Consider the following 19,516-nt stretch of genomic DNA (forward strand, 5'->3'; position numbering starts at 1 on the left):
TTTCCATTATGTATGCTTTGCAGTATATCTAATATTTGCATTACTGTGGTATGTATATGAAATTATTTGTAATGTTATACACTTTTGGACAATTGTATTGACTTTACTGTACATATAGCACTGACATGTTCCGTATTGTTATTTGTGTAATGGGTGTGCATAGACCCTTACAGTTGAGTTGAGTTGAGTTACAAAGTTGAGTTACAAAGTTGAGTTTGCCCTCTAAGCTGCTTTAATTATTTAAAACTTTGTAGGGTTCCAGAGCAAAATGTTTAGAGCAGTAAGGGAACAATCCTTATGTGGGCAATAGTGCAGGGTGTGCAAACGGGTCCCCCTTTCCTCTACAGACATGCATTTTTAGACACAAACGCACTCAAGCAACCAAATTTTATTTCTTTCTGTAGCTCTAGTGGGCTCCATCGGGGTATAGGCCCGGATGCAAACTAGCTATGCCACTGATTTAGAGCCTCTTAAGTCCAGTTATACATGCATCCATCATCATGTCAAGTGAGCCCCCAAGTTAACCTCAACCCAAATGCAATTGTATCTTGGTTAGTTTCTATTCCTCTAGATTTGCTCTTATATTTACCTACTGTGGCAAAAAGGTTGCCTGCTATATGTTCTTAGTTTCAGGGGGCTCAAAAGGTAACCCCAAATACAGTATCAAAAGAAAATATTTTTTCAGTCAATAATAATTGTTTAACCCATGCTGCTTAATCATATGAAAACAGTGGTTTACCTTGAATACAAATTCAGGAACTGTAGTAGACTCAAATACTCACAGCATTTCCCCATGAAACTCCTGTGGTGTGATATTCCTTAATGTACGCTTGCAGCTCGCTCCATATATTCAAGTAAGATTTGACCCAATCCACATGGTGTTGGTCACTGTAAAGAGGCAGAACACAAGCATTAGCCAAAGATAACTGAAATGGAGAAATTATTATCATGGATATAAAACCATTTGTAAAATCTCAGTACAGAGCTTGACTGAATGAGTTTCATTGTGACTGAAAGTAGTAAAAATTATCTCCATCAAATGATAAATGTTTAATTTGTTACAAAGGCGGCACACAGGACAATTCACATTCAACAATATTTTTTTTAACAATGTATGTTTTACATTCAGCAGGGAATAGAATTATTGTTTCCTTGCCAAGAGATAACTGACAATACTAGTTTTTGTTGTTTATGTTTCCATTCATGCAAGATCAACAGAATTATGTACAATTCAGCTTTTTGTCCTGCCAATATTTAATTTCTGTCAACAAAAATTCATTGTAGGGTCTTTCCAGAGTGAAGATTTATAACTATCAATGCATCAGCCAAACCAAAATGTTGTAGTATGTTTGACTGCATAACCTTCATACTGAGTGGGAAATAGAACTGCAGAGGACCTCTGTGGTTTTCACTGTATGGTAAAGTTCAGTATATAATATATGGTATTTTAGTCATATTCATTTTTAGGGTTTAGTTCTCCTTTAAATCACAGCAGTTAATTAATCACAAACTGGCCCTATATAATCCTTCATAATCATACATAACATATTAAATAACCTTTAGAAATAGGGCAGGGATACAATTTGGTGCTTCCTTTTTTCTTTGGATTGCAACAATAGCTGGAAAATTCTACATGGGTTTTGGGGGAAATTACCTAAATCTACTACCCTAAACTGCCCTTCCTCATTACGCAAAAGGCTACTTATTCAAACCTGTTGTTTGCTAATGGTTATTAGCCTTTCTAGGCACACAGTCACACTGCTACACTGCTAATGTGACGTTTAATTGTACACATATGATTTGTCTCAAAACAGTAGAGTCTCACATCCATCATTTTACAATTACACTAAGACAGGGCCCTGCTTGCAATGACTTACAAAAAGCAGGTGAAGTGGACCAGCAAAAAACAGGGCCACACTGCCTATGCAGAAAATGAATTGCTGCCTAAGAGAGCAGTATCAATGTGTATAAAGAGACCGTATATTAGAAGTGGAGGTATCTATATATATATATATATTTATAAATATAAAAAACCTTACTTCTGTCATTCTAAAAATAGGGATTAAAGATACTGCAGAGGAAAATGCATATATAATAATTATATCACAAGCCACGTAGTGCTGATCTAAGTAAGAGTTATGCCCCAAAGGTAGACAAGTGCCTGACATAAGTTTTGGCCATGCCCATGGGCTTTGGCACTGGCACAAGATGTACTTGCAGTACATGTCTCTTTCTCTCTATTACTTCCATGCATGTCCCAGGAACAACATTCATTATAGAGGACAGATTAGGTGACTCATTATTGGATGTAGTATGGATTGCATTATTGACTAGTATAGTGTTGCTTGCAGTTGGACTGCCAGCATGCCAGTTTTTTTAGGAATGATACCGTACTTTTAGATATAGAAACATTTAAAATGCTTAGAGAGCAATTTCATTTTAAGCATTAGTATTACTCAAAAATGTATCTAAAAAACATAAGCCACTTAGTAATACCTATAAAAACAATAAGACTTTAATGTAAAAGTATACAGGTAGAGCATATATTATCCAGAATGCTTGGGATCTGGGGTTTTCTGGATAAGGAATGTTTCTGTAATTTGGCTCATCGTTCGTTAAGTCTGCTAAAAATCATTCAAATATTAAACAAACTGGTTTTGCCACCAATATGGATTCATAGCTTAGTTGGAATCAAATACAAGGTACTGTTTCATTATTACAGAGAAAAGGGACTCTACAGGACATGGCTTTCCTGTAATTTGGAGCTTTTTGGATAACAGATTTACAGATATGAGATCCCATACCTGTTACTGATAATGCAAATAACGGGCTGGAAAACATAAGCATCTTGGATACACTTACGTGCTTTTGTAATCTTTAAGTACCCTGTTAGTATAAAAGGTAGCAGCATCAGTCATCTCTTTGACATAGGGACCTGGTTTTGGCGACTAAAAATAAAGGATAATTAGACATCAACTATGGGTAAAGGCAAACAGGGTAAATGAAATGCTACTTAATCAGACCAAAATAGTAGCAAACTGAATATGCAAAATAGACATGCTCAAATGTCAAGCTTGTAAATGAAAGATATCTTTATTGTAGATGTACCATAAGCTCGCCCTGTTATATTTACAATAAATGCTGAGCAAAGAATTTTCTTAAAATTATAACCTATAACATTCTGGACACATCCTTGAGCTAACATGTTAATGTGTAAACTTTACAAGGTGAGACAGGTGATGTAGCCACTTAAAGATGTCTGATAACAAAAATCAGTGTTGGTGCTGACTAGCCAGTGGACATACAACTGTTACTATTAGAATATCAGTGCTTTATGTGTGAATGTTACAAATTGAGGTTTTTTAATGGAAAAGCTCATATTTTAAATATAGTAACCCTAAAAGATGCATTTGCTCAACAATTGACCATGCTAAAATTAAAGTGGTTGTAAAACCAAATCTAAATTTCTTTAGGATGAAAATAAATTTATTTAAGCAGTTTTAGAATATACATTTCTATTCACTGCTATTAAAATCAGTTTATGTCTCTCCTTCGCTATTCTCTGTGCTGCTTGTTCTGACTACATGTACTATAGAAACAATGCGGGAATAGTCATCTCCCTTTCAGCCAAAACTTCAGTTCCCAAAATGCCTTCCACACATCTGTAATTATCTTCCTTCTGTTAATCACAGAACATGCAAAGTATTGTGGGAATTAGGGTAGCTGATCCATGCAACATTGTTTCAATGGAATATGTAGGACAAGCAATGCACAAAACAGCAAAGGATAATCCAAAACAGCTTTAAATAGCAATTGCATTTACAAATAACTTTAAAATCATTGACAATGTGTAATAATATATATATTAAAAGTTTGTGTACAATGGTATTTTCTTTCATTGTGCAGTTAATGAAATCCCCATTTATATATAGACAAAATATTAAACACATTAACCCCACCATGGCAATCCAACCAAGTGCTGGTACACTTTCACTGATGGCAGAAAGGTGGTTGAACATTTGACTTCCACGATTTTTTTCTCTGAATAACTGTACTTCAAGGATTCTTTCAGAAATTGGCTTTAGGATTAAGGACTCCTCCACCTAGGAAAAATGATAAATGGATTACTGGATTAAAAAAAATATTGTTAATTACAAACATACATAAACTAAGACAGACAAATGGGCAGATTTGATAATGTGTTTGTTGCTAGTGAAAATTCGTCTATAATCCCATCCCCAGGCACATCGCCAATTTACTAACAGGCGTAGAGGACAATTCACTAGCAAAAGGGACCGTCGCTAGCACAGTTTTGCACCTTATTGCTAGGCGAATTTTCACTAAGGCGAACGATCATTACTACACAAATTCACTAAAGTGTGAATTTTCCATAACATTAACCTTTTGCCAGAGTTTCCTTCACCACATTAGTCCAGACAAACTGATAATCATCGTATCCTGTATGCCGGAAAGTCTTAAAAAGTTCTAAAAAACGCTGGTGTTTTTTCATATTTTAAAGTGGAATCGCCTTCAAAAGTCCTAACTATTAAAGATTTTTGTGTTAACATTTTTTTCCAACCATTTGAGGGGCATGCCACATTTTTTTTGGTGAGGGGTCATGTCTAGAGCATTAGAGGATCTCTTTTGTTGTTATTTTGCTTCCTTGGGCATTTGTAATAATAAGTGACCATTTCAAGGATTTGCACCAACATCTCTAATAAAGACATACCGTATATACCCGAGTATAAGCCGAGTTTTTCAGCATCCAAAATGTGCTGAAAAAGTCTACCTCGGCTTATACTCGGGTCAGCGGTACGACCCGAGTAGCAGATATTGCAGTCACTTTTAATCATTCCTATACCAACAGTTCACTTGGGGAGAGACTGCAATATCCCACAATGCCCTCTGTTGGTTATATGAAAGAATAACAGTGCGCCCTCTGTTGGTTATATGAAAGAATAACAGTGACTGCAAAATCACACAGCGCCATCTGTTGGTTGTATGAAAGAATAACAGTGCGCCCTCTGTTGGTTATATGAAAGATTAACAGTGACTGCAACATCACACAGCGCCCTCTGTTGGTTATATTAAAGAATAACAGTGACTGCAATATCACACAGCACCCTCTGTTAGTTATATGAAAGAATAACAGTGACTGCAATATCACACAGCGCCATCTGTTGGTTATATGAAAGAATAACAGTGACTGCAATATCACACAGCGCCCTCTGTTGGTTATACGAAAGATTAACAGTGATGGCAATATCAAACAGCACCCTCTGCACATGGTAGTGGGACAGTGGGACAATGCACACAGTAATCTGTTTGGCAATTCTCTGTCACCATCAACTTTGCAAAGAAGTCCGGTTGATCGATGGGGGGTCTCGCTTTGGCAGAATGTGTGCTGCTGGGAGACAGGGCTGTAGTTGTGTCTAGGCTTATACTAGAGTCAATAAGTTTTCCCAGTTTTCGTAGGTAAAATTAGGTACCTCAGCTTATACTCGGGTCGGCTTATACTCGAGTATATACGGTATATAGTATATGACCTATATATACTCACCCTATTCAAATTGACCTAAGCTTAAGAGTGCTGATGAAGTTTCGCTAGGCAGAAATGAACGGTAGCGAAAGATCGCTATGAAATGCTGACAGATTAATGCTAGCGAAACTTCACCACCATCTGGCTGCAGACGCAACTTCGCATTTTAGTGAATTAGCATAGTGGTACCGAATTTATGCTTGGTGAGTGGCACAGCGTTGGCTTGCAAAAATTTGCCCTTTAGTGAATTTGCCCCAAAGTGTTTTCTCAGACGGCGTTTAAATACCAGGGGAGAAAACGCTGATCTGCTTCCTTCAGTGCCTGAAGTCACTGTGCATTGACAGGCACACATCTGACAGGGCGGATCTTGTTGCACAGACAGGGCGAATTTTGTTGCGGATATGGGAAAGTATGCATTTTTACTCTAAAATCAATCTCTACACCAACAGGCTGATATGTGCCTGTCAATGCACAATGACCTTGGGTGTGAAAGGCAGCAGATCTGTTCTTTCCCTGCTGTAGAAGCACCTCATCTGACAAGGCCCGTAGGGCAAAGTTACACATAGCGGATCCTCCACTTTCCTCTGCCTGCATTTTGTAAGCAGCAGAGAAAAGTGAATCCGCTGACATGTGCTCCTTCCTGTAGTTCCATTGACAGACCTGACATCGGGCTATGTGGGGCTACAGGAAGGAGCACATTACAGCAAATTGGCTTTCCTCTGCCAGCAAAACACAGGCAGAGGAAAGTGGAGTATCTTCTGTATATGCCCTTGCCCTTGAGGTTACTCATAGCAGTGCACCTATTAATGGAACAATAATATGTGTTATCATTTCTGGCTGATACCACACACAATAATTGTTTTATAATTTTAACTGTAAACCCCTTGGGCACCTGCCTATGAACATATGGGTGGATGTGTCCTGCCATAACAGCTGTCCACATCCATCTTGAGTCAGTGACTTTGACTTCAACTAAAAAGATCTTACTTTAAAACTTTGAGGTCAAAAAGTAAGGGTCATTAATAGACTATCTTGAACAAACCAAAAGGACTAAACTCTTTTAGAATTTCTTTATTTTAATTAGCAAATGAGGAATGCAATTGTACCTGGCTCAATGTTCTTGTTTAACTATTAAAAAACCCTTTTGTGCAGGCAGCTTTGCTTTAATTTTTCCTTTTCTCTGTAATAAGCCATTGTGTCCAGCTGTGTACTATATGCTTGGGCACAGAAGCGAGTGCCAATTGAGATGTAGTAAACCCAGCAGACTGGAATTTTCATGTAGCAATCTCCAATGTCAGACGAGTAAAGCCTATCAGTTCTGCCTTCAAGACTACAAAGGCAGAAGGGTGAAATATCATAAAGGTGACTGACAAGTTACAATTTACATTAAAACAACCACTATTTAGCTACTTAGTTATCCCTGGGATTTTTTTCCTCATCTCCCTGATTACATTCTTTGTAAAGCCTATACGGATAACCTGGCACTCACAGAGTGCCAACGATACATCAAGTATTTTTAAGGTCTCTGAAGCAGAATAAATTCTTCTTCCATAAACGCTCTAAAAATAACTTCTACTACATTAGATGTACAGCAGATTGACTTGTTGCACTTATGTGCCAGTTGGAAGAGGATAAAGCTCTGATCCATAATCTTAACTGCTTGGAAGAAATGAGAAAGTGATTTTGAACTTCAGCACAAGGCAACAAAGCCTTATTAGGGATTCAATCAAAGACAAACATGTTGTTGCTTTAGGGGAGAAACAATCCTTTCACAGACATACAGCTAGTTAGGCACTGCTTCAGTATCCCAGCTATTATTTTGTCTCTCAGTAGAACTTACCTATACAGAGTTCTAAGTAGCAACAATAAAAAGATAAATGGTGGTTCAAACTGTGGCTGAAGTAGATTGAAGTACATGCACTGCTAATCTATAGGCCATGATTCCTAATGCTATAAAAGGTGTGACAATGCAGGAGGACCTGGTGCAGAAACATAGCCTTTTCATATACAGGAGGGCTGGACCAATGGATGTATATCATACCCATATCCCAAGAGAAAAATATATAAATATAATATATAATATAATAAATAATATAATTTTTTGGGGGAAGGTAACTATATAAAAAAATCATATTTCCTGGCAATGGCACCTGGCACTTGGGCAAACTTGCACTTTTATTATCATATGTGGGTTATGTAATAAAACACACTAGGGTCACATATAAACTTCAAGGCAGGGTGGAAAGGACACTAAATGGGCACAATCTACCATTTCTTTGCACTTGTACCCTGCCTTCTGTCCTACATGAATAACTGCAGGTTTCTGCACTCCATTTAGCAGTACAAAGACTTGCGGCTGCTCCCATGAATAGAGTGCTGCTTGCTTTCCACAGTCATCTTACATGGGTTATAGCACCTGCCAAGCTTAGTGCCTTTTATTACATGTAGTAGTTAGCATACTAGCCAAAGTTGGTATTTTCCTTTGGAAATGTGGATGGATTGATTAGTAGATTATTAATAAGTAGCTCCCAGGATTTTAGAATGCAAAATAAATACATTTGTATACATACAACTTAACTTTACTCCCTTGCTATTAGGGATGCACGGAATCCACTATTTTGGATTCGGCCAAACCCCAGAATCCTTTATGAAAGATTCGGCCGAATATGAACCGAATCCTAATTTACATATGCAAATTAGGGGTGGGAAGGGGAACTTTTTTTACTTCCTTGTTTTGTGACAAAAAGTCATGTGATTTCCCTCCCCACCCTTAATTTGAGTATGCAAATTAGGATGCGGATTCGGTTCGGCCAGGCAGAAGGATTCGACTGAATCCGAATCCTGTTGAAAAAGGCCGAATCCTGAACCGAATGCTCGATTCGGTGCATCCCTACTTGCTATACAAACCAGGCAATTCTGCCTCAAGGGGAGGCAGATTTGGAACATCCTAAAGGCTGGTATTTTGTCAGTCTAAATGGAAGTTATATACCATGCCATGGGCAAAGCTGACACAATTTAAAGGGTTACTCAGGCCCAGAGTGGGCGGTGCTTGCTCAATAGTTTTCTTACTGATACTAGCTTTTGCCCAAACAAATGGACTTAAACCAAGTATCAAATTTTAATGAGACAGAAATATGTGTAGGTTTGCAAGGTAGTAATAAGGATCACTATTTCTTCTATGTATAAGATTTTATACACAAAATGATTCTGGATTTCCTCAGAAAGCTGCCCATGGCTGTTATGGGGGAGGGGCTGCAACTCACCAACTATTTTCATAGATGGTAACATATTGGCCTAAGCATGTCTCAAAAATCCCAAATTTGGCAGTGGATGTCTTCTACCAAAAGGTGCTCTCCAATGCACTCTACAGTATTAACAGAATTGTGATCTGTGATTCACTTGCCTACTAGTCATGCAGCCCATTAGTGAAACATGTATACACCCCGACATTGACATTGGTGCTCCCTGCAAGTAATTGCAAATGCAATTTGTTGAGGGTAACTTGTTTAAATACCGAACTTCACTAGCAATTTTATGCTTGCCCATAGGCAGAGATTAATGAAGATTCAGGGGGAGCTTAAATGCCCCAAAAAGAGTTATCAGGGGGAAAGCCTTCTATTAGTAGCATACCAAAACCAAAGTTTCCCTCCTCCCCTATGCTTGCCATATAATAAAGTGTTCTCAGTGTGCATTCAACAATGCAATTTGACTCATATATACCTCCTACATAGATCTGAAATCAAAATGTACGAATGTTGTTCAAGACTTTCCTTAAATGGACAGTAATGAATAAATAAGCTGCTTTCATATGAACTGAAAGGATATGCAATGTTTTTGGCTGTTTAAGGTAAGTTTCCTCTTTGTGAAAGCTCTTGCTAAATTAAATTGTTTTATTTTTTGCTTGTAGAGACCCATAGGCTTTTCAAAACTGTGAGACTAGTGGGGAAAAGCAGCTAGTGGAAGAGAGGGGTACACACCTCCAATGAATTTAGTATTTTGTGGTATGCTGGGGGGAGTTCCTTTTCACATTTTTTCTATATAGGAATCTGAGGGTGTCTCCACTAGAGCTGCTGTCCTAGAAGATACTCTCTTGGGTGCATATATATATATATATATATATATATATATATATATATATATATATATTACTTCTGTTGGTAGACTGAAGGCCATCTATGGGAAGATTTGTTCCCTTTCCATATAACTGAACATGTTATACCACTGTTCATTATACAATCAGGGCTCTCATGTTGCCTGAATACTCAGGGGTAAATGTTTTGAGCTTAGCAAAATATTTCCCCACACTTCTACTTTGAATTGCATAAAATCAGGACAAGTACCGTTGCTTGTGCCCTTATGGCAATTCAGAATGAGTGCTCTATATTCACATTTGGAGTATTTGCCTCCTTTAAAAAAATATACGAGAAAAAATTATAATGTTCTGAGATTGTCATCTGGATAAAGACCAAAGTTGTTATAATAATAATATTGGGCTTCAGCCATATAAGTAAAAAAGACATCTGGATAAAAACCAAAGTAGCTGAAATGATGATAATATTGGGTTCCTGCCATATAAGTAAAAGGAAGCCCTTTATTTATTCACTGTGACCTGAACTACGTTTGGCACATTTATCTCTCAACTCCCAGGCAGGCTAAAAGCAAAAAGACCTAGGATAACACAGGCACAATACGATTGTTTATGTCTATATAGATTTGGTATAATTAATCCTTTCAGCTACTGCAGGACTGCAACTGCCATAATTCTCCACCTTGCCAACAAAGCTCTGCAAAGTCAATTAGAAAATTAAAGGGGATGTTCTTTTGGTATGATGTAGAGAGTTATATACATGTACTCACTCGCTTGTGAGAGCACTGATCAAAGGATTCTTGGAGAACGGTCAGATTAATAGTTAATAATTGGCTTTGCTCTGATGAAGTGCCAATTGTGTAGGCACGAAACGCGTTAGTTTTGCACAACCACTGCTGTTATACAATTTATATGTGCACTACAATAAAGCCAATTTGCTATTTATCTGACCGTTCTCCAAGAATCCTTCAAACAGCACTCACAAGTAAGTGAGTACACGTAGTTGCAGTCGAATAGATTTAACTGGTTTATCGCAAGAGCAGCGATCGCAGAGGAGACGGAGCTCCGCCATTTCCACATCACTGTTTGTCTGATTGATATACTGAGACAATTTGCAATTGGTTTTCATATTTTATCATTTGTAGTTTTTGTGCCATTTAGCTTTTTATACAATTTTTTATGCAATTTCAGCAATCTGGTCGCTAGGGTCCAAATGAACCTAGCAACATTGCATTAATTTGAATAATAGACTGCACCATGAATAGGAGAGGGGGCCTGAACAGAAAGAGGAGCAATAAAAAGTAACAATAAAAATACATTTGTAGCCTTACAAAGCATGTATTTTTTAGATGGGGTCAGCGACCCCCATTTGAAGGTGGGAAAGAGTCAGAAGAAGGTGGCAAATAATTCAAAAACTATAAAATAGAAAAAAATGAAGGCCAAATGAAAAGTTGCTTAGAATAATCCATTCAATAACATACTAAAAGTTAAAGGTAAACCACCCATTTAAACTTAACTTGCTCAGAATACTCCTGATCTGACATTGCCTTGATGTACTCACTTACTTACCAAAATAGGGGTAAAACCGTGCTTTGGTCAATAAGACCCGATGATTAATCTGTAACCAGCTTTGCTTGCATAGATAACATTATATCATTCCCCCTGAATAATTAAGAAAACTGTTTCTCTCTCATTTCATTTAGTTTCCTTAAAGGACAAGGAAAGGCAGAAAAATAAAATCTTTAATGAAAAAGAAACCTATCTACAATATACTTTAATTAAAGAGAATAGTTTTTATAAGAAACCTGACTGTTTGCAGTGAAATTCTCCCTTCATTTACTGCTTTGGATAGGAATTGTCAGATGGTCCCTAACTGCTGAGCAGGGAAACAATCATACTTATGAACAGCAGGGGGAGCCCCCGCTTTACTTACCAGCCATGCAGAATTCAAGCAGCTTTGTTTATGACAATCCCTAAGCAGCCCAGACCACACTGAGCATGTGCAGGGTCAGGCAAAGATGTTTAACAAAGTTACAAGATGACAGCGCCCTGTGGCCAACTTTGAAAGCATAAATCATTTGTTTGATTAGGCTTTGTGGTGCAGTAAGTTCATGTTTATGTTTAGTATACAAAATACAGCATTTCTAGCCTTATTCTATTTAAACTTTCCTTGTCCTTTAAGCATGCCTTTGGTAAAATACTACATCAGAATATCGTGAGTGGGAGCTTTAAAGGAACAGTTTAGTTTAAAAATAAAAACTGGGTAAAAAGATAAGCTGTGCAAAATAAAAAATGTTTCTAATATAGTTAGTTAGCCAAAAATGTAATGTACAAAGACTTTACTGGATGTCTAACATAACAGAACATTACTTCCTGCTTTTCAGCTCTATAACTCAGTCAGTGACTTGAAGGAGGGCCACATGGGACATAACTGTTCAGTGAGTTTGCAATTGATCCTTAGCAGTGGCTCAGATTGAAAAGCAAACAGTTATGGCCCATGTGCCCCCTCTCTAGTCACTGATTGGTTACTGCCTGGTAACCAATCAGTGGAAACCAAGAGAGCTGCAAAGCAGGAAGTAGTGTTCTGGTTATTATGTTAGACATCCGGTCACTCCAGACTTTATACATTACATTTTTGGTTAACTAACTATATTAGAAACCTTTTTTTATTGTGCACAGCCTATCTATTTACTCTGTTTTCATTTTTATACTGAACAATTCCTTTAACTGCCATTCTGTTTTGGTTAACAGTTATAACACTGGATTGAGTGTTCATACATTTTTTAGGTTGAAATACACTGTAAGAATTAGGTTTTGAATTTTAGGCACTATACTGTACACAAGGACAATGGCTGATGTTTAGCCTGTAAGGGATGTCTATGCACGGTATTCAGTATTCTTTTCTAAATTTTAAGAATATTTGTACACAAGGACACTGGCTATTATCAACTATGAAAGAAATTCGGGCTGAGATGTGCAGAGTAAGTGGCTAAAGCAGAGATAAAATGAGAAGGCATTTTATCTGTAAAGAAGTGTAAAGATGATTACTGTCAAAGACATCTCTTGTGGCTTCTTTAGCAGAGTACAAGTAGGCTTGGACTGGCAATCTGGGGATTTTGGCAAAGGCCAGAGGGGCTGCTGTAAGATACCAGCCAGCAGGCACTATTTCTTGGGTCAGTGGGGGGCTATATTGGGCCCTGTGTACTTGAAATGCCAGGGCCTATTTTGAAACTCAGTCTGGACCTGAGCCTGACTTTCAGGAGTGGATAACTAAAAGACAACTAAGGAAGTTAATTTGATTTTGTCTTTAAAATATCCAGCTCTATTTCTTTATCACACTTTGTTTAAATTATTTCTATGCAGGACCTGTTCGTGCAATAGTAAATTCACAGAGATTCCTTCATCTATAATTGCTCAGAGTTATGCAAAGAGAAATACATGAATGTAAATCCTATTTATAAATAAATAATATAAAATGGCCTTTAAAATTCACCTGAAATATTTAACATATAAAAATATCAATAAGAACAGCATGTGACCTGTATTCCAAAGTTTAGCTGCTATAGAGAGCAATCCTAATGCTAGTAATGTCTTTACAGTTGTGTGTGATTGTTGGAGTGCTTCCAATACCAAATGTATAGGTTAAATAGTTATGTAAAGAGGACTAATAAAAGTATGCAGCTTTATTAAAACCTAAAACAATGTGTTGTATTCAAAATTAGTAAGACCCTAGGAATTGGATGGGCGATTGCTCCTCCATCAACTGTTCTACTCTTCACAAAGAGATGTGATAATAAAGTGCAAAACTGAATATAATAATTGTGTGAAAATGCATTTTTGAAAAACAAACATTACTGTTTTTAGAAGTGGCACCATTAGAAGTGGGTAGCGTGACAATTCATAGGAAAAAAAGTGTTTAAAGGAGTAAAATTTGCTTATACTATACTGAGACCCAACCAATGCCAGACTCTATGTTTTTTTTTAAAATCAGTCATGTCAAAATAAAAGTAGCCCATCAGGTCCAGAACTGGGTGTATATAAGTAGTACCCTAGAAGTACATTTCTAGGGTGCAAGAGTTTTGGAAAAGTGAGGGGTGAAATTCCAGAAAATATTCGTACTGTGCACACCAGTACATAATTTGAGGCTCATTATAAACTAGTCCATTGTGTCTCACTAATCGTGTTTTAGCTGCACTGTGTCCCAGTAACTCTTCCTGACAGTTACTGTTGTGCTGTTCATGCATGCAGCCTAACAGCTGATTTAGAGGTCAACAACTGTGCTACATATTGTCTCCATCTGCTCCTAAATATCCTTACACTCTGCAGGGGAGTATGTTTACACAGCCCCCTACTGAATTATAAGGACTCACCCATCACACCTATAGCAAGGGGGGTATCAACAACTGAAACTATACTGCATATCATGCCCTCACATAAACAGGTGAGTGTGCAACGACAGCTGCAGGTCAGACAATGGCACAGTGACCGTTATTATTGAACCCAACAGCTGCAATGTGGGGCCTCTGGGAAACCAGTTGGTTTGCTCACATATGACTGACCAAGCTAAAGGTAACAATTGTTCCTTACATTGTGCAAACCTGTTTATAAATGTTATACTCACAGAAGGGAAAATATCATGGCATAAACTTATGCTTTATAAATATAGCAGCTATAAACTATGCACAGGGCCGCCGTTAAAAATCATAGGGCCCCATACAACAAAATTTTCTGGGTCCTATGGGCCCCTCCCACCCGGCCCCCAAGCAGCACCCCAGATCCCTTTCACCCTACTACCCCAGATCCCTTCCACCCCACACCACTGTAAAAAGGCCACACAGAGTATGGTAAACCCACACACAAGTTATAAAAAGCCGTTGATGGTCAGGTCAAGTTAAAAAAAAAATAATAATAATAGGGGCCAGGGCCCCCATAAAAGTTTCTAAAAAAAACATTGGTGGTCAGGGCCCCCCTACAAGTTAAAAAAAATAATTGGCACCAGGGCCCCCCATAAAAGTTTTTAAAAAAACATTGGTGGCCATGCCCCCCACTTAAGAAAGAAACATTTGGGCCCTAGAGAACACCAAAACATTGGTGGTAGTAAAATAATTAGCGGCCAGGGGTCCTCAGATCTTTAGCTTTGGCTCCTTTCGTGGCTTCAACCTCGGCTCCTTTTATGGCTTTGGGTCTTTTCGTGGCTTCAGGACTTCAACCTCGGCTCCTTTCATGGCTTTGGGTCTTTTCGCGGCTTCAGGACGTCAACTTCAGGTCTTTTCACGGCTTCAGCTCCGTTCGTGGCTTCTGGTGTTTGGCTCTTCAGGACTTCTGCTCTTCATCGCTTCAGCAATGCTTCGGTGCTGTCAAGGGCCCCCCTTTAGTCCTGGTACAACAGTAGCCCCTGTGTCCCCCTGATGGCATCCCTAACTATGCATAGAATAGTAAATGTCTCATATTTACTTAGTTGACTGTCACAAACACATTTATTTTTTGTATGTTCTGTCACTGCATTCTTTATACTTATCCCAACCATTGTATTAGGTCTTATATATAGAGAAAAGTTTTCTCTTTAGCTACAGCTGAACAGAAACATAATTTAAGGTCAAGAGGGGAGTTAAACAGACAAGGCAATAATTCTGAGATACTAGGGGTAACATAAGGCAGCAAAGGGCCAGTGTCACCTTTCTATATTAAATATTCTGTCCTTCCACACTTTAAAGAATAAAACATCACTTGAAGTACAATAAGCCAAGACCTGAATCTTTATTTATAGCACATTTCGATAAAAGAGGCCTGCGAAAGTTCCAGGGTGGTCGGTTTCTGGCAATAGGTTTACTTTTCATGTACCACAGGCCATGAATATCGAACAAAAACCCCCCACTGTCTTTCACATGTTCAGTGAAGCTGTATATTGTCAGAACTGCTGAAGGCTTGTTGCTATGTAAAGAGAATTATTATATAACAGCAAAATAGTTTTTTTTATATACAATATCAATACCAGCCTCAGACCTAGTGAACATAAAGGTAGCTTTCAATCTATTCTTCTGATCTAATATCCATACATGCTGAATGCACCAATACCAAGGGTTGTATGTTAACTTTTAGTATGATTGTAGAGAGTACTATTCTGAGACAATTTGCAATTTCTAAAGCTTGACAACAATCCAGTAACAATAACTATCTCAACAACCTACTTGGTAACTCAAAAAAGTGTTGCAGTCCCACAATGAATTACAAGGTGCACAATCCAGTTTTGATCCTTTAATATACAGGTATGGGACATACAGTATTATCCAAAATGTTAGGGACCTGGGGTTTTCCCGGATAAGAGATCTGTCCGTAATTTGGATCTCCATACATCAAGTATACTTAAAATTAAACATTAAATAAACCCAATTGGATTGTTTTGCCTCTAATAAAGATTAAATATATCTTAGTACAAGATCAAGTACAAGTTACTGTCTTATTATTACAGAGAAAACGAAAATCAGTTTTAAAAATCTGAATTATTTGCTTAAAATGGAGTCTATGGGAGACGGCCTTCTGAGCTCTGGATAAAGAGTTTGCGGATAGCGGATCCCATACATTTTAGATGGTTATACATTACTCATTATAACAATAGTTATATCCCAGTGATAACATAATACTGTGCTAATTCTACTATTCTATTGCTATATTTTGATTTGCTGAATATTATAACATGGTTAACATTTCACAGGTTATATATATCGGCTCAGATGCACCTTTCAGAGTTGCTCACCCACATAAAGACACAAGAGAAAGCATGCTTTTAATAATAATAATAATAATGTATGATATGTATTATATTGCCATAATTAACATGTTCAGTTACAAGAATACTCCATAGGGCAAGGGTACACATAGAGGTTTGTATACAGACAGAGGAAATCTGTTCCGCTTTCATGTGCTCCCCCTTAGCTCCAATGACAGGCCAGGTGTTTTAGGCTGACTTTGGGCCTGTCAATCTGGCATGAAAAACGGATCCGCTTTCCTTCATCTCTTCTCCTTAAGATTTACAGTGGGATGTAGTTTTGTAAGCTTCAAGGGTCTCAGTTAGCAATAGAGGAAACCAATAAACACATGCACCCCAGCAAGACAGCACTGCTTGTACATAGTAGCTTAAAAAAGAATTTTCATTTGAAGGTGAACTTCATGTATCTTTAAAACCAAACAACCAAATTACAACAGGCTGTAAATTACATATTCCCAATATGCCCTATATAACATATGCCCTATTAATAACATTGGCATCAACCATAATTTTAACCAGCCAGGGTAGTAAGATACCGGCCAAATGGCAACCCTAACTGTATGTATTATTGCTTTGCATAATAATTTATCATGCCTATAATTGTTTCCATACTAACAACGGTGAGAGATAATATATTAAAGTGTGTTGTCCTAGAAAGGAATTTCTATGCTCCACTGTACTTAGGAAAACCCAGGAATATGTCAGCTTTTGTCTGAAATAACAAGCAGCCACTAGCTGGCACACAAAAACATTTCTATCAGGTAGGAAAGCAAAGCATCTGACTGTTCCCACTGCACAAATATAGAACATGACCATAAAAAGTAACAGAGCAGGCAGAGTGCAAAGTCATTTATTACAGTCACTGTTGGATTGGTATGCCAGCTGGGTTCATATTCCCAGTTCAGGCGTCCCTCACATCCAATGCAGAGAAGAGAGGAAGAGGGGGTCGGGTGCTTATCCGGAACAAGTTCACACCTAGTAAAACCACTGCTCTGGTTAGCCTCACTTCAGGGACACAACACACAGCTCTCATTAAGGGTGTTCTCCCTATTTCTATGTCAGTCAGATACAATGAATGCAAATTACACATCAGGGCATATAGTTCAAAAAATAAAGTATAGGGAATATATATTATAATGCCACAAACTAGACACAAATGGAGTGACATTCCCAAGTCACCTCTTAACTGTTTCTTAACACAAGTTCTTTATCAACATTGTGCTGGGATTCTATTAACATGTATGAATTTCCACAAATATGAACAAGGTCACATAAAGACTTGAGGGTTCATTTACCTTTCCCACAGACACAAGACAAGAGGACTAAGGGGTGCAAAATTATGTTCCTTAGAGCCCAATTATATAGCAATGTCTGTGGAAATGGCCAGTACTCTACATTATGCGCTGGATTAGAATTCTGAAGCAAAAGGCAGAGTTGGTGCAGAGAATCATATATTATATGCCTGCACCTTGCCTGTGTTTTCATTAAGGTTGCCACCTTTTCTAAACCTAACTTTAGGTGGGGAAATTCCAATGATATGGAGGAATGGCTGATGATGTAGAGGGGTGGGAAGCCGACACAAAAGGGTGGGCATATGACATGGCAGACAATCTTCTGTACATGTAAGGGTTATAAGGAGCTGAGGGAACAGTCAGAAAGAAGGCAAGTTAAACAGAAATTGCTATGAGCAAAAGGGAGGAAAGATAGGGTGTTAAAAATTTAAGAGAAACAACATTGCAGTAAATTTGTAACATCAGCTTCAAGCGTCAGCAATTAAAAATGTTTTGCTGTTTCTGAAATAATCAGGTTCTAATCCACTAAACCCTCTTAGAAAAATTTTAATGCAGCTTTTGTAAAACCGCATTGAGACTAAGTGAAAATAATACTATAAATGGCTATTAATCTGGGAACTCTAGTGATTTTATGGTTAAGTGCTCTCAAGAAATGATTTAAAACAGAGGTCTAAGTGTTTCACAGTTAGCATGACAATCAAGCATCTGCCTCAGTCCTCAAGCACTTTCTGTATGAGTGCAGAATGTCAGAATGAAGGCTTCGGGAGACTAAGCTTCCCCAAACCAACACCAATTTATTATCAAGCACGATGGAGGTATTACACTGTACATGAAGCTGGAATTGCATTTTTTCTTCCATGTCTGCTGGGGGTATTATACACAAAACTGTCATTATATTTCTCCCACCATGTTTTCCAGAGGTATTATACACATATATCTTGTCTTGTATTCGGCTTCTAGGAGGTATATTACATGAAACTGCCACTAAATGTATTGACAAGGACCAATACAATAATAAATACAAATACAGTTACATTAAAGATTCAGTGCTACGTGTTAGAGACAAGAGGAAGGAAGCCCCTGCTCCACTGAGTTCTAAAAGGGCAAATAAACCTCAAAATAAACTCAACAAAACCAAAAACCAAAAACTTTGGTTGCTGGTAAGACATGCTCTTATAGAATGGCAAGTGCTAAATAAAACGAGTTGCTAATACCCTCAACTAGATTTAAAAGTCACATACCAGAACTTTAAATGTGACATGAGCAGTACAAATCCCCTCTGACTCCATTACTCTGTCTATGACTGTGTGCAAAGCTGCTGTGCTTTAGTTGTGACTCACTTGCTCATTCTCTGCTTGGCATTACTAAAACAAACAGTCTAGACAGCTGAATGACAGAATTACTCTTCCCATTCTGCTATGAACAGCTGTGCTGTCATCTTCATTGGCACTTTCTATCCCCGTGCATTCAAATGACAAATAGTGAGCTTTCCTGTTTGGCTTCTACAAAAAAAACGACATTGTGATTTGAAAGTAGAACCAGCGAATTCACCACAGTGGTAGATTACCTCCTGCACTCTCCTTTATCATTGGTCAGGGCCGCAGTTTTTCTTATTCTGCTATGGTCATCTCAGAGAGAAACGCAGTTGTCAAAATTACATTCCCCGCCTGCAGTCACTGACCATTCACATTATCTATGGTAGAAGCAGGCGCTGTCAGCTGGTGATTGATTGGTAATATGAAAGTAGGACCATTCGTGAATGTGTCATTGGCCTAAAAAGTTTGCTTTGGTTCCCTAGCTTAAGTAAAACCAATACAAACGTGAATATCTTA

The 19,516-nt window shown here is 37.9% G+C and overlaps 1 protein-coding gene across 3 annotated transcripts in view; it reads right to left on the reverse strand.

Moving 5' to 3' along the window:
• The window catches only part of cap2.L (cyclase associated actin cytoskeleton regulatory protein 2 L homeolog), a 70,432-nt gene that overhangs the window by 14,084 nt on the left and 36,832 nt on the right, over window positions 1-19,516 (reverse strand). For all 3 annotated transcript variants that reach the window (XM_018266430.2, XM_018266429.2, NM_001091774.1), the window contains 3 exon segments: window positions 3,960-4,103; window positions 2,863-2,948; window positions 783-888 (listed from right to left, as the gene is read on the reverse strand). In XM_018266430.2, the coding sequence (XP_018121919.1) occupies window positions 783-888; window positions 2,863-2,948; window positions 3,960-4,103 (336 nt within the window).

Source organism: Xenopus laevis, chromosome 6L, assembly GCF_017654675.1.
Source record: "Xenopus laevis strain J_2021 chromosome 6L, Xenopus_laevis_v10.1, whole genome shotgun sequence".
Taxonomy (NCBI): domain Eukaryota; kingdom Metazoa; phylum Chordata; class Amphibia; order Anura; family Pipidae; genus Xenopus; species Xenopus laevis.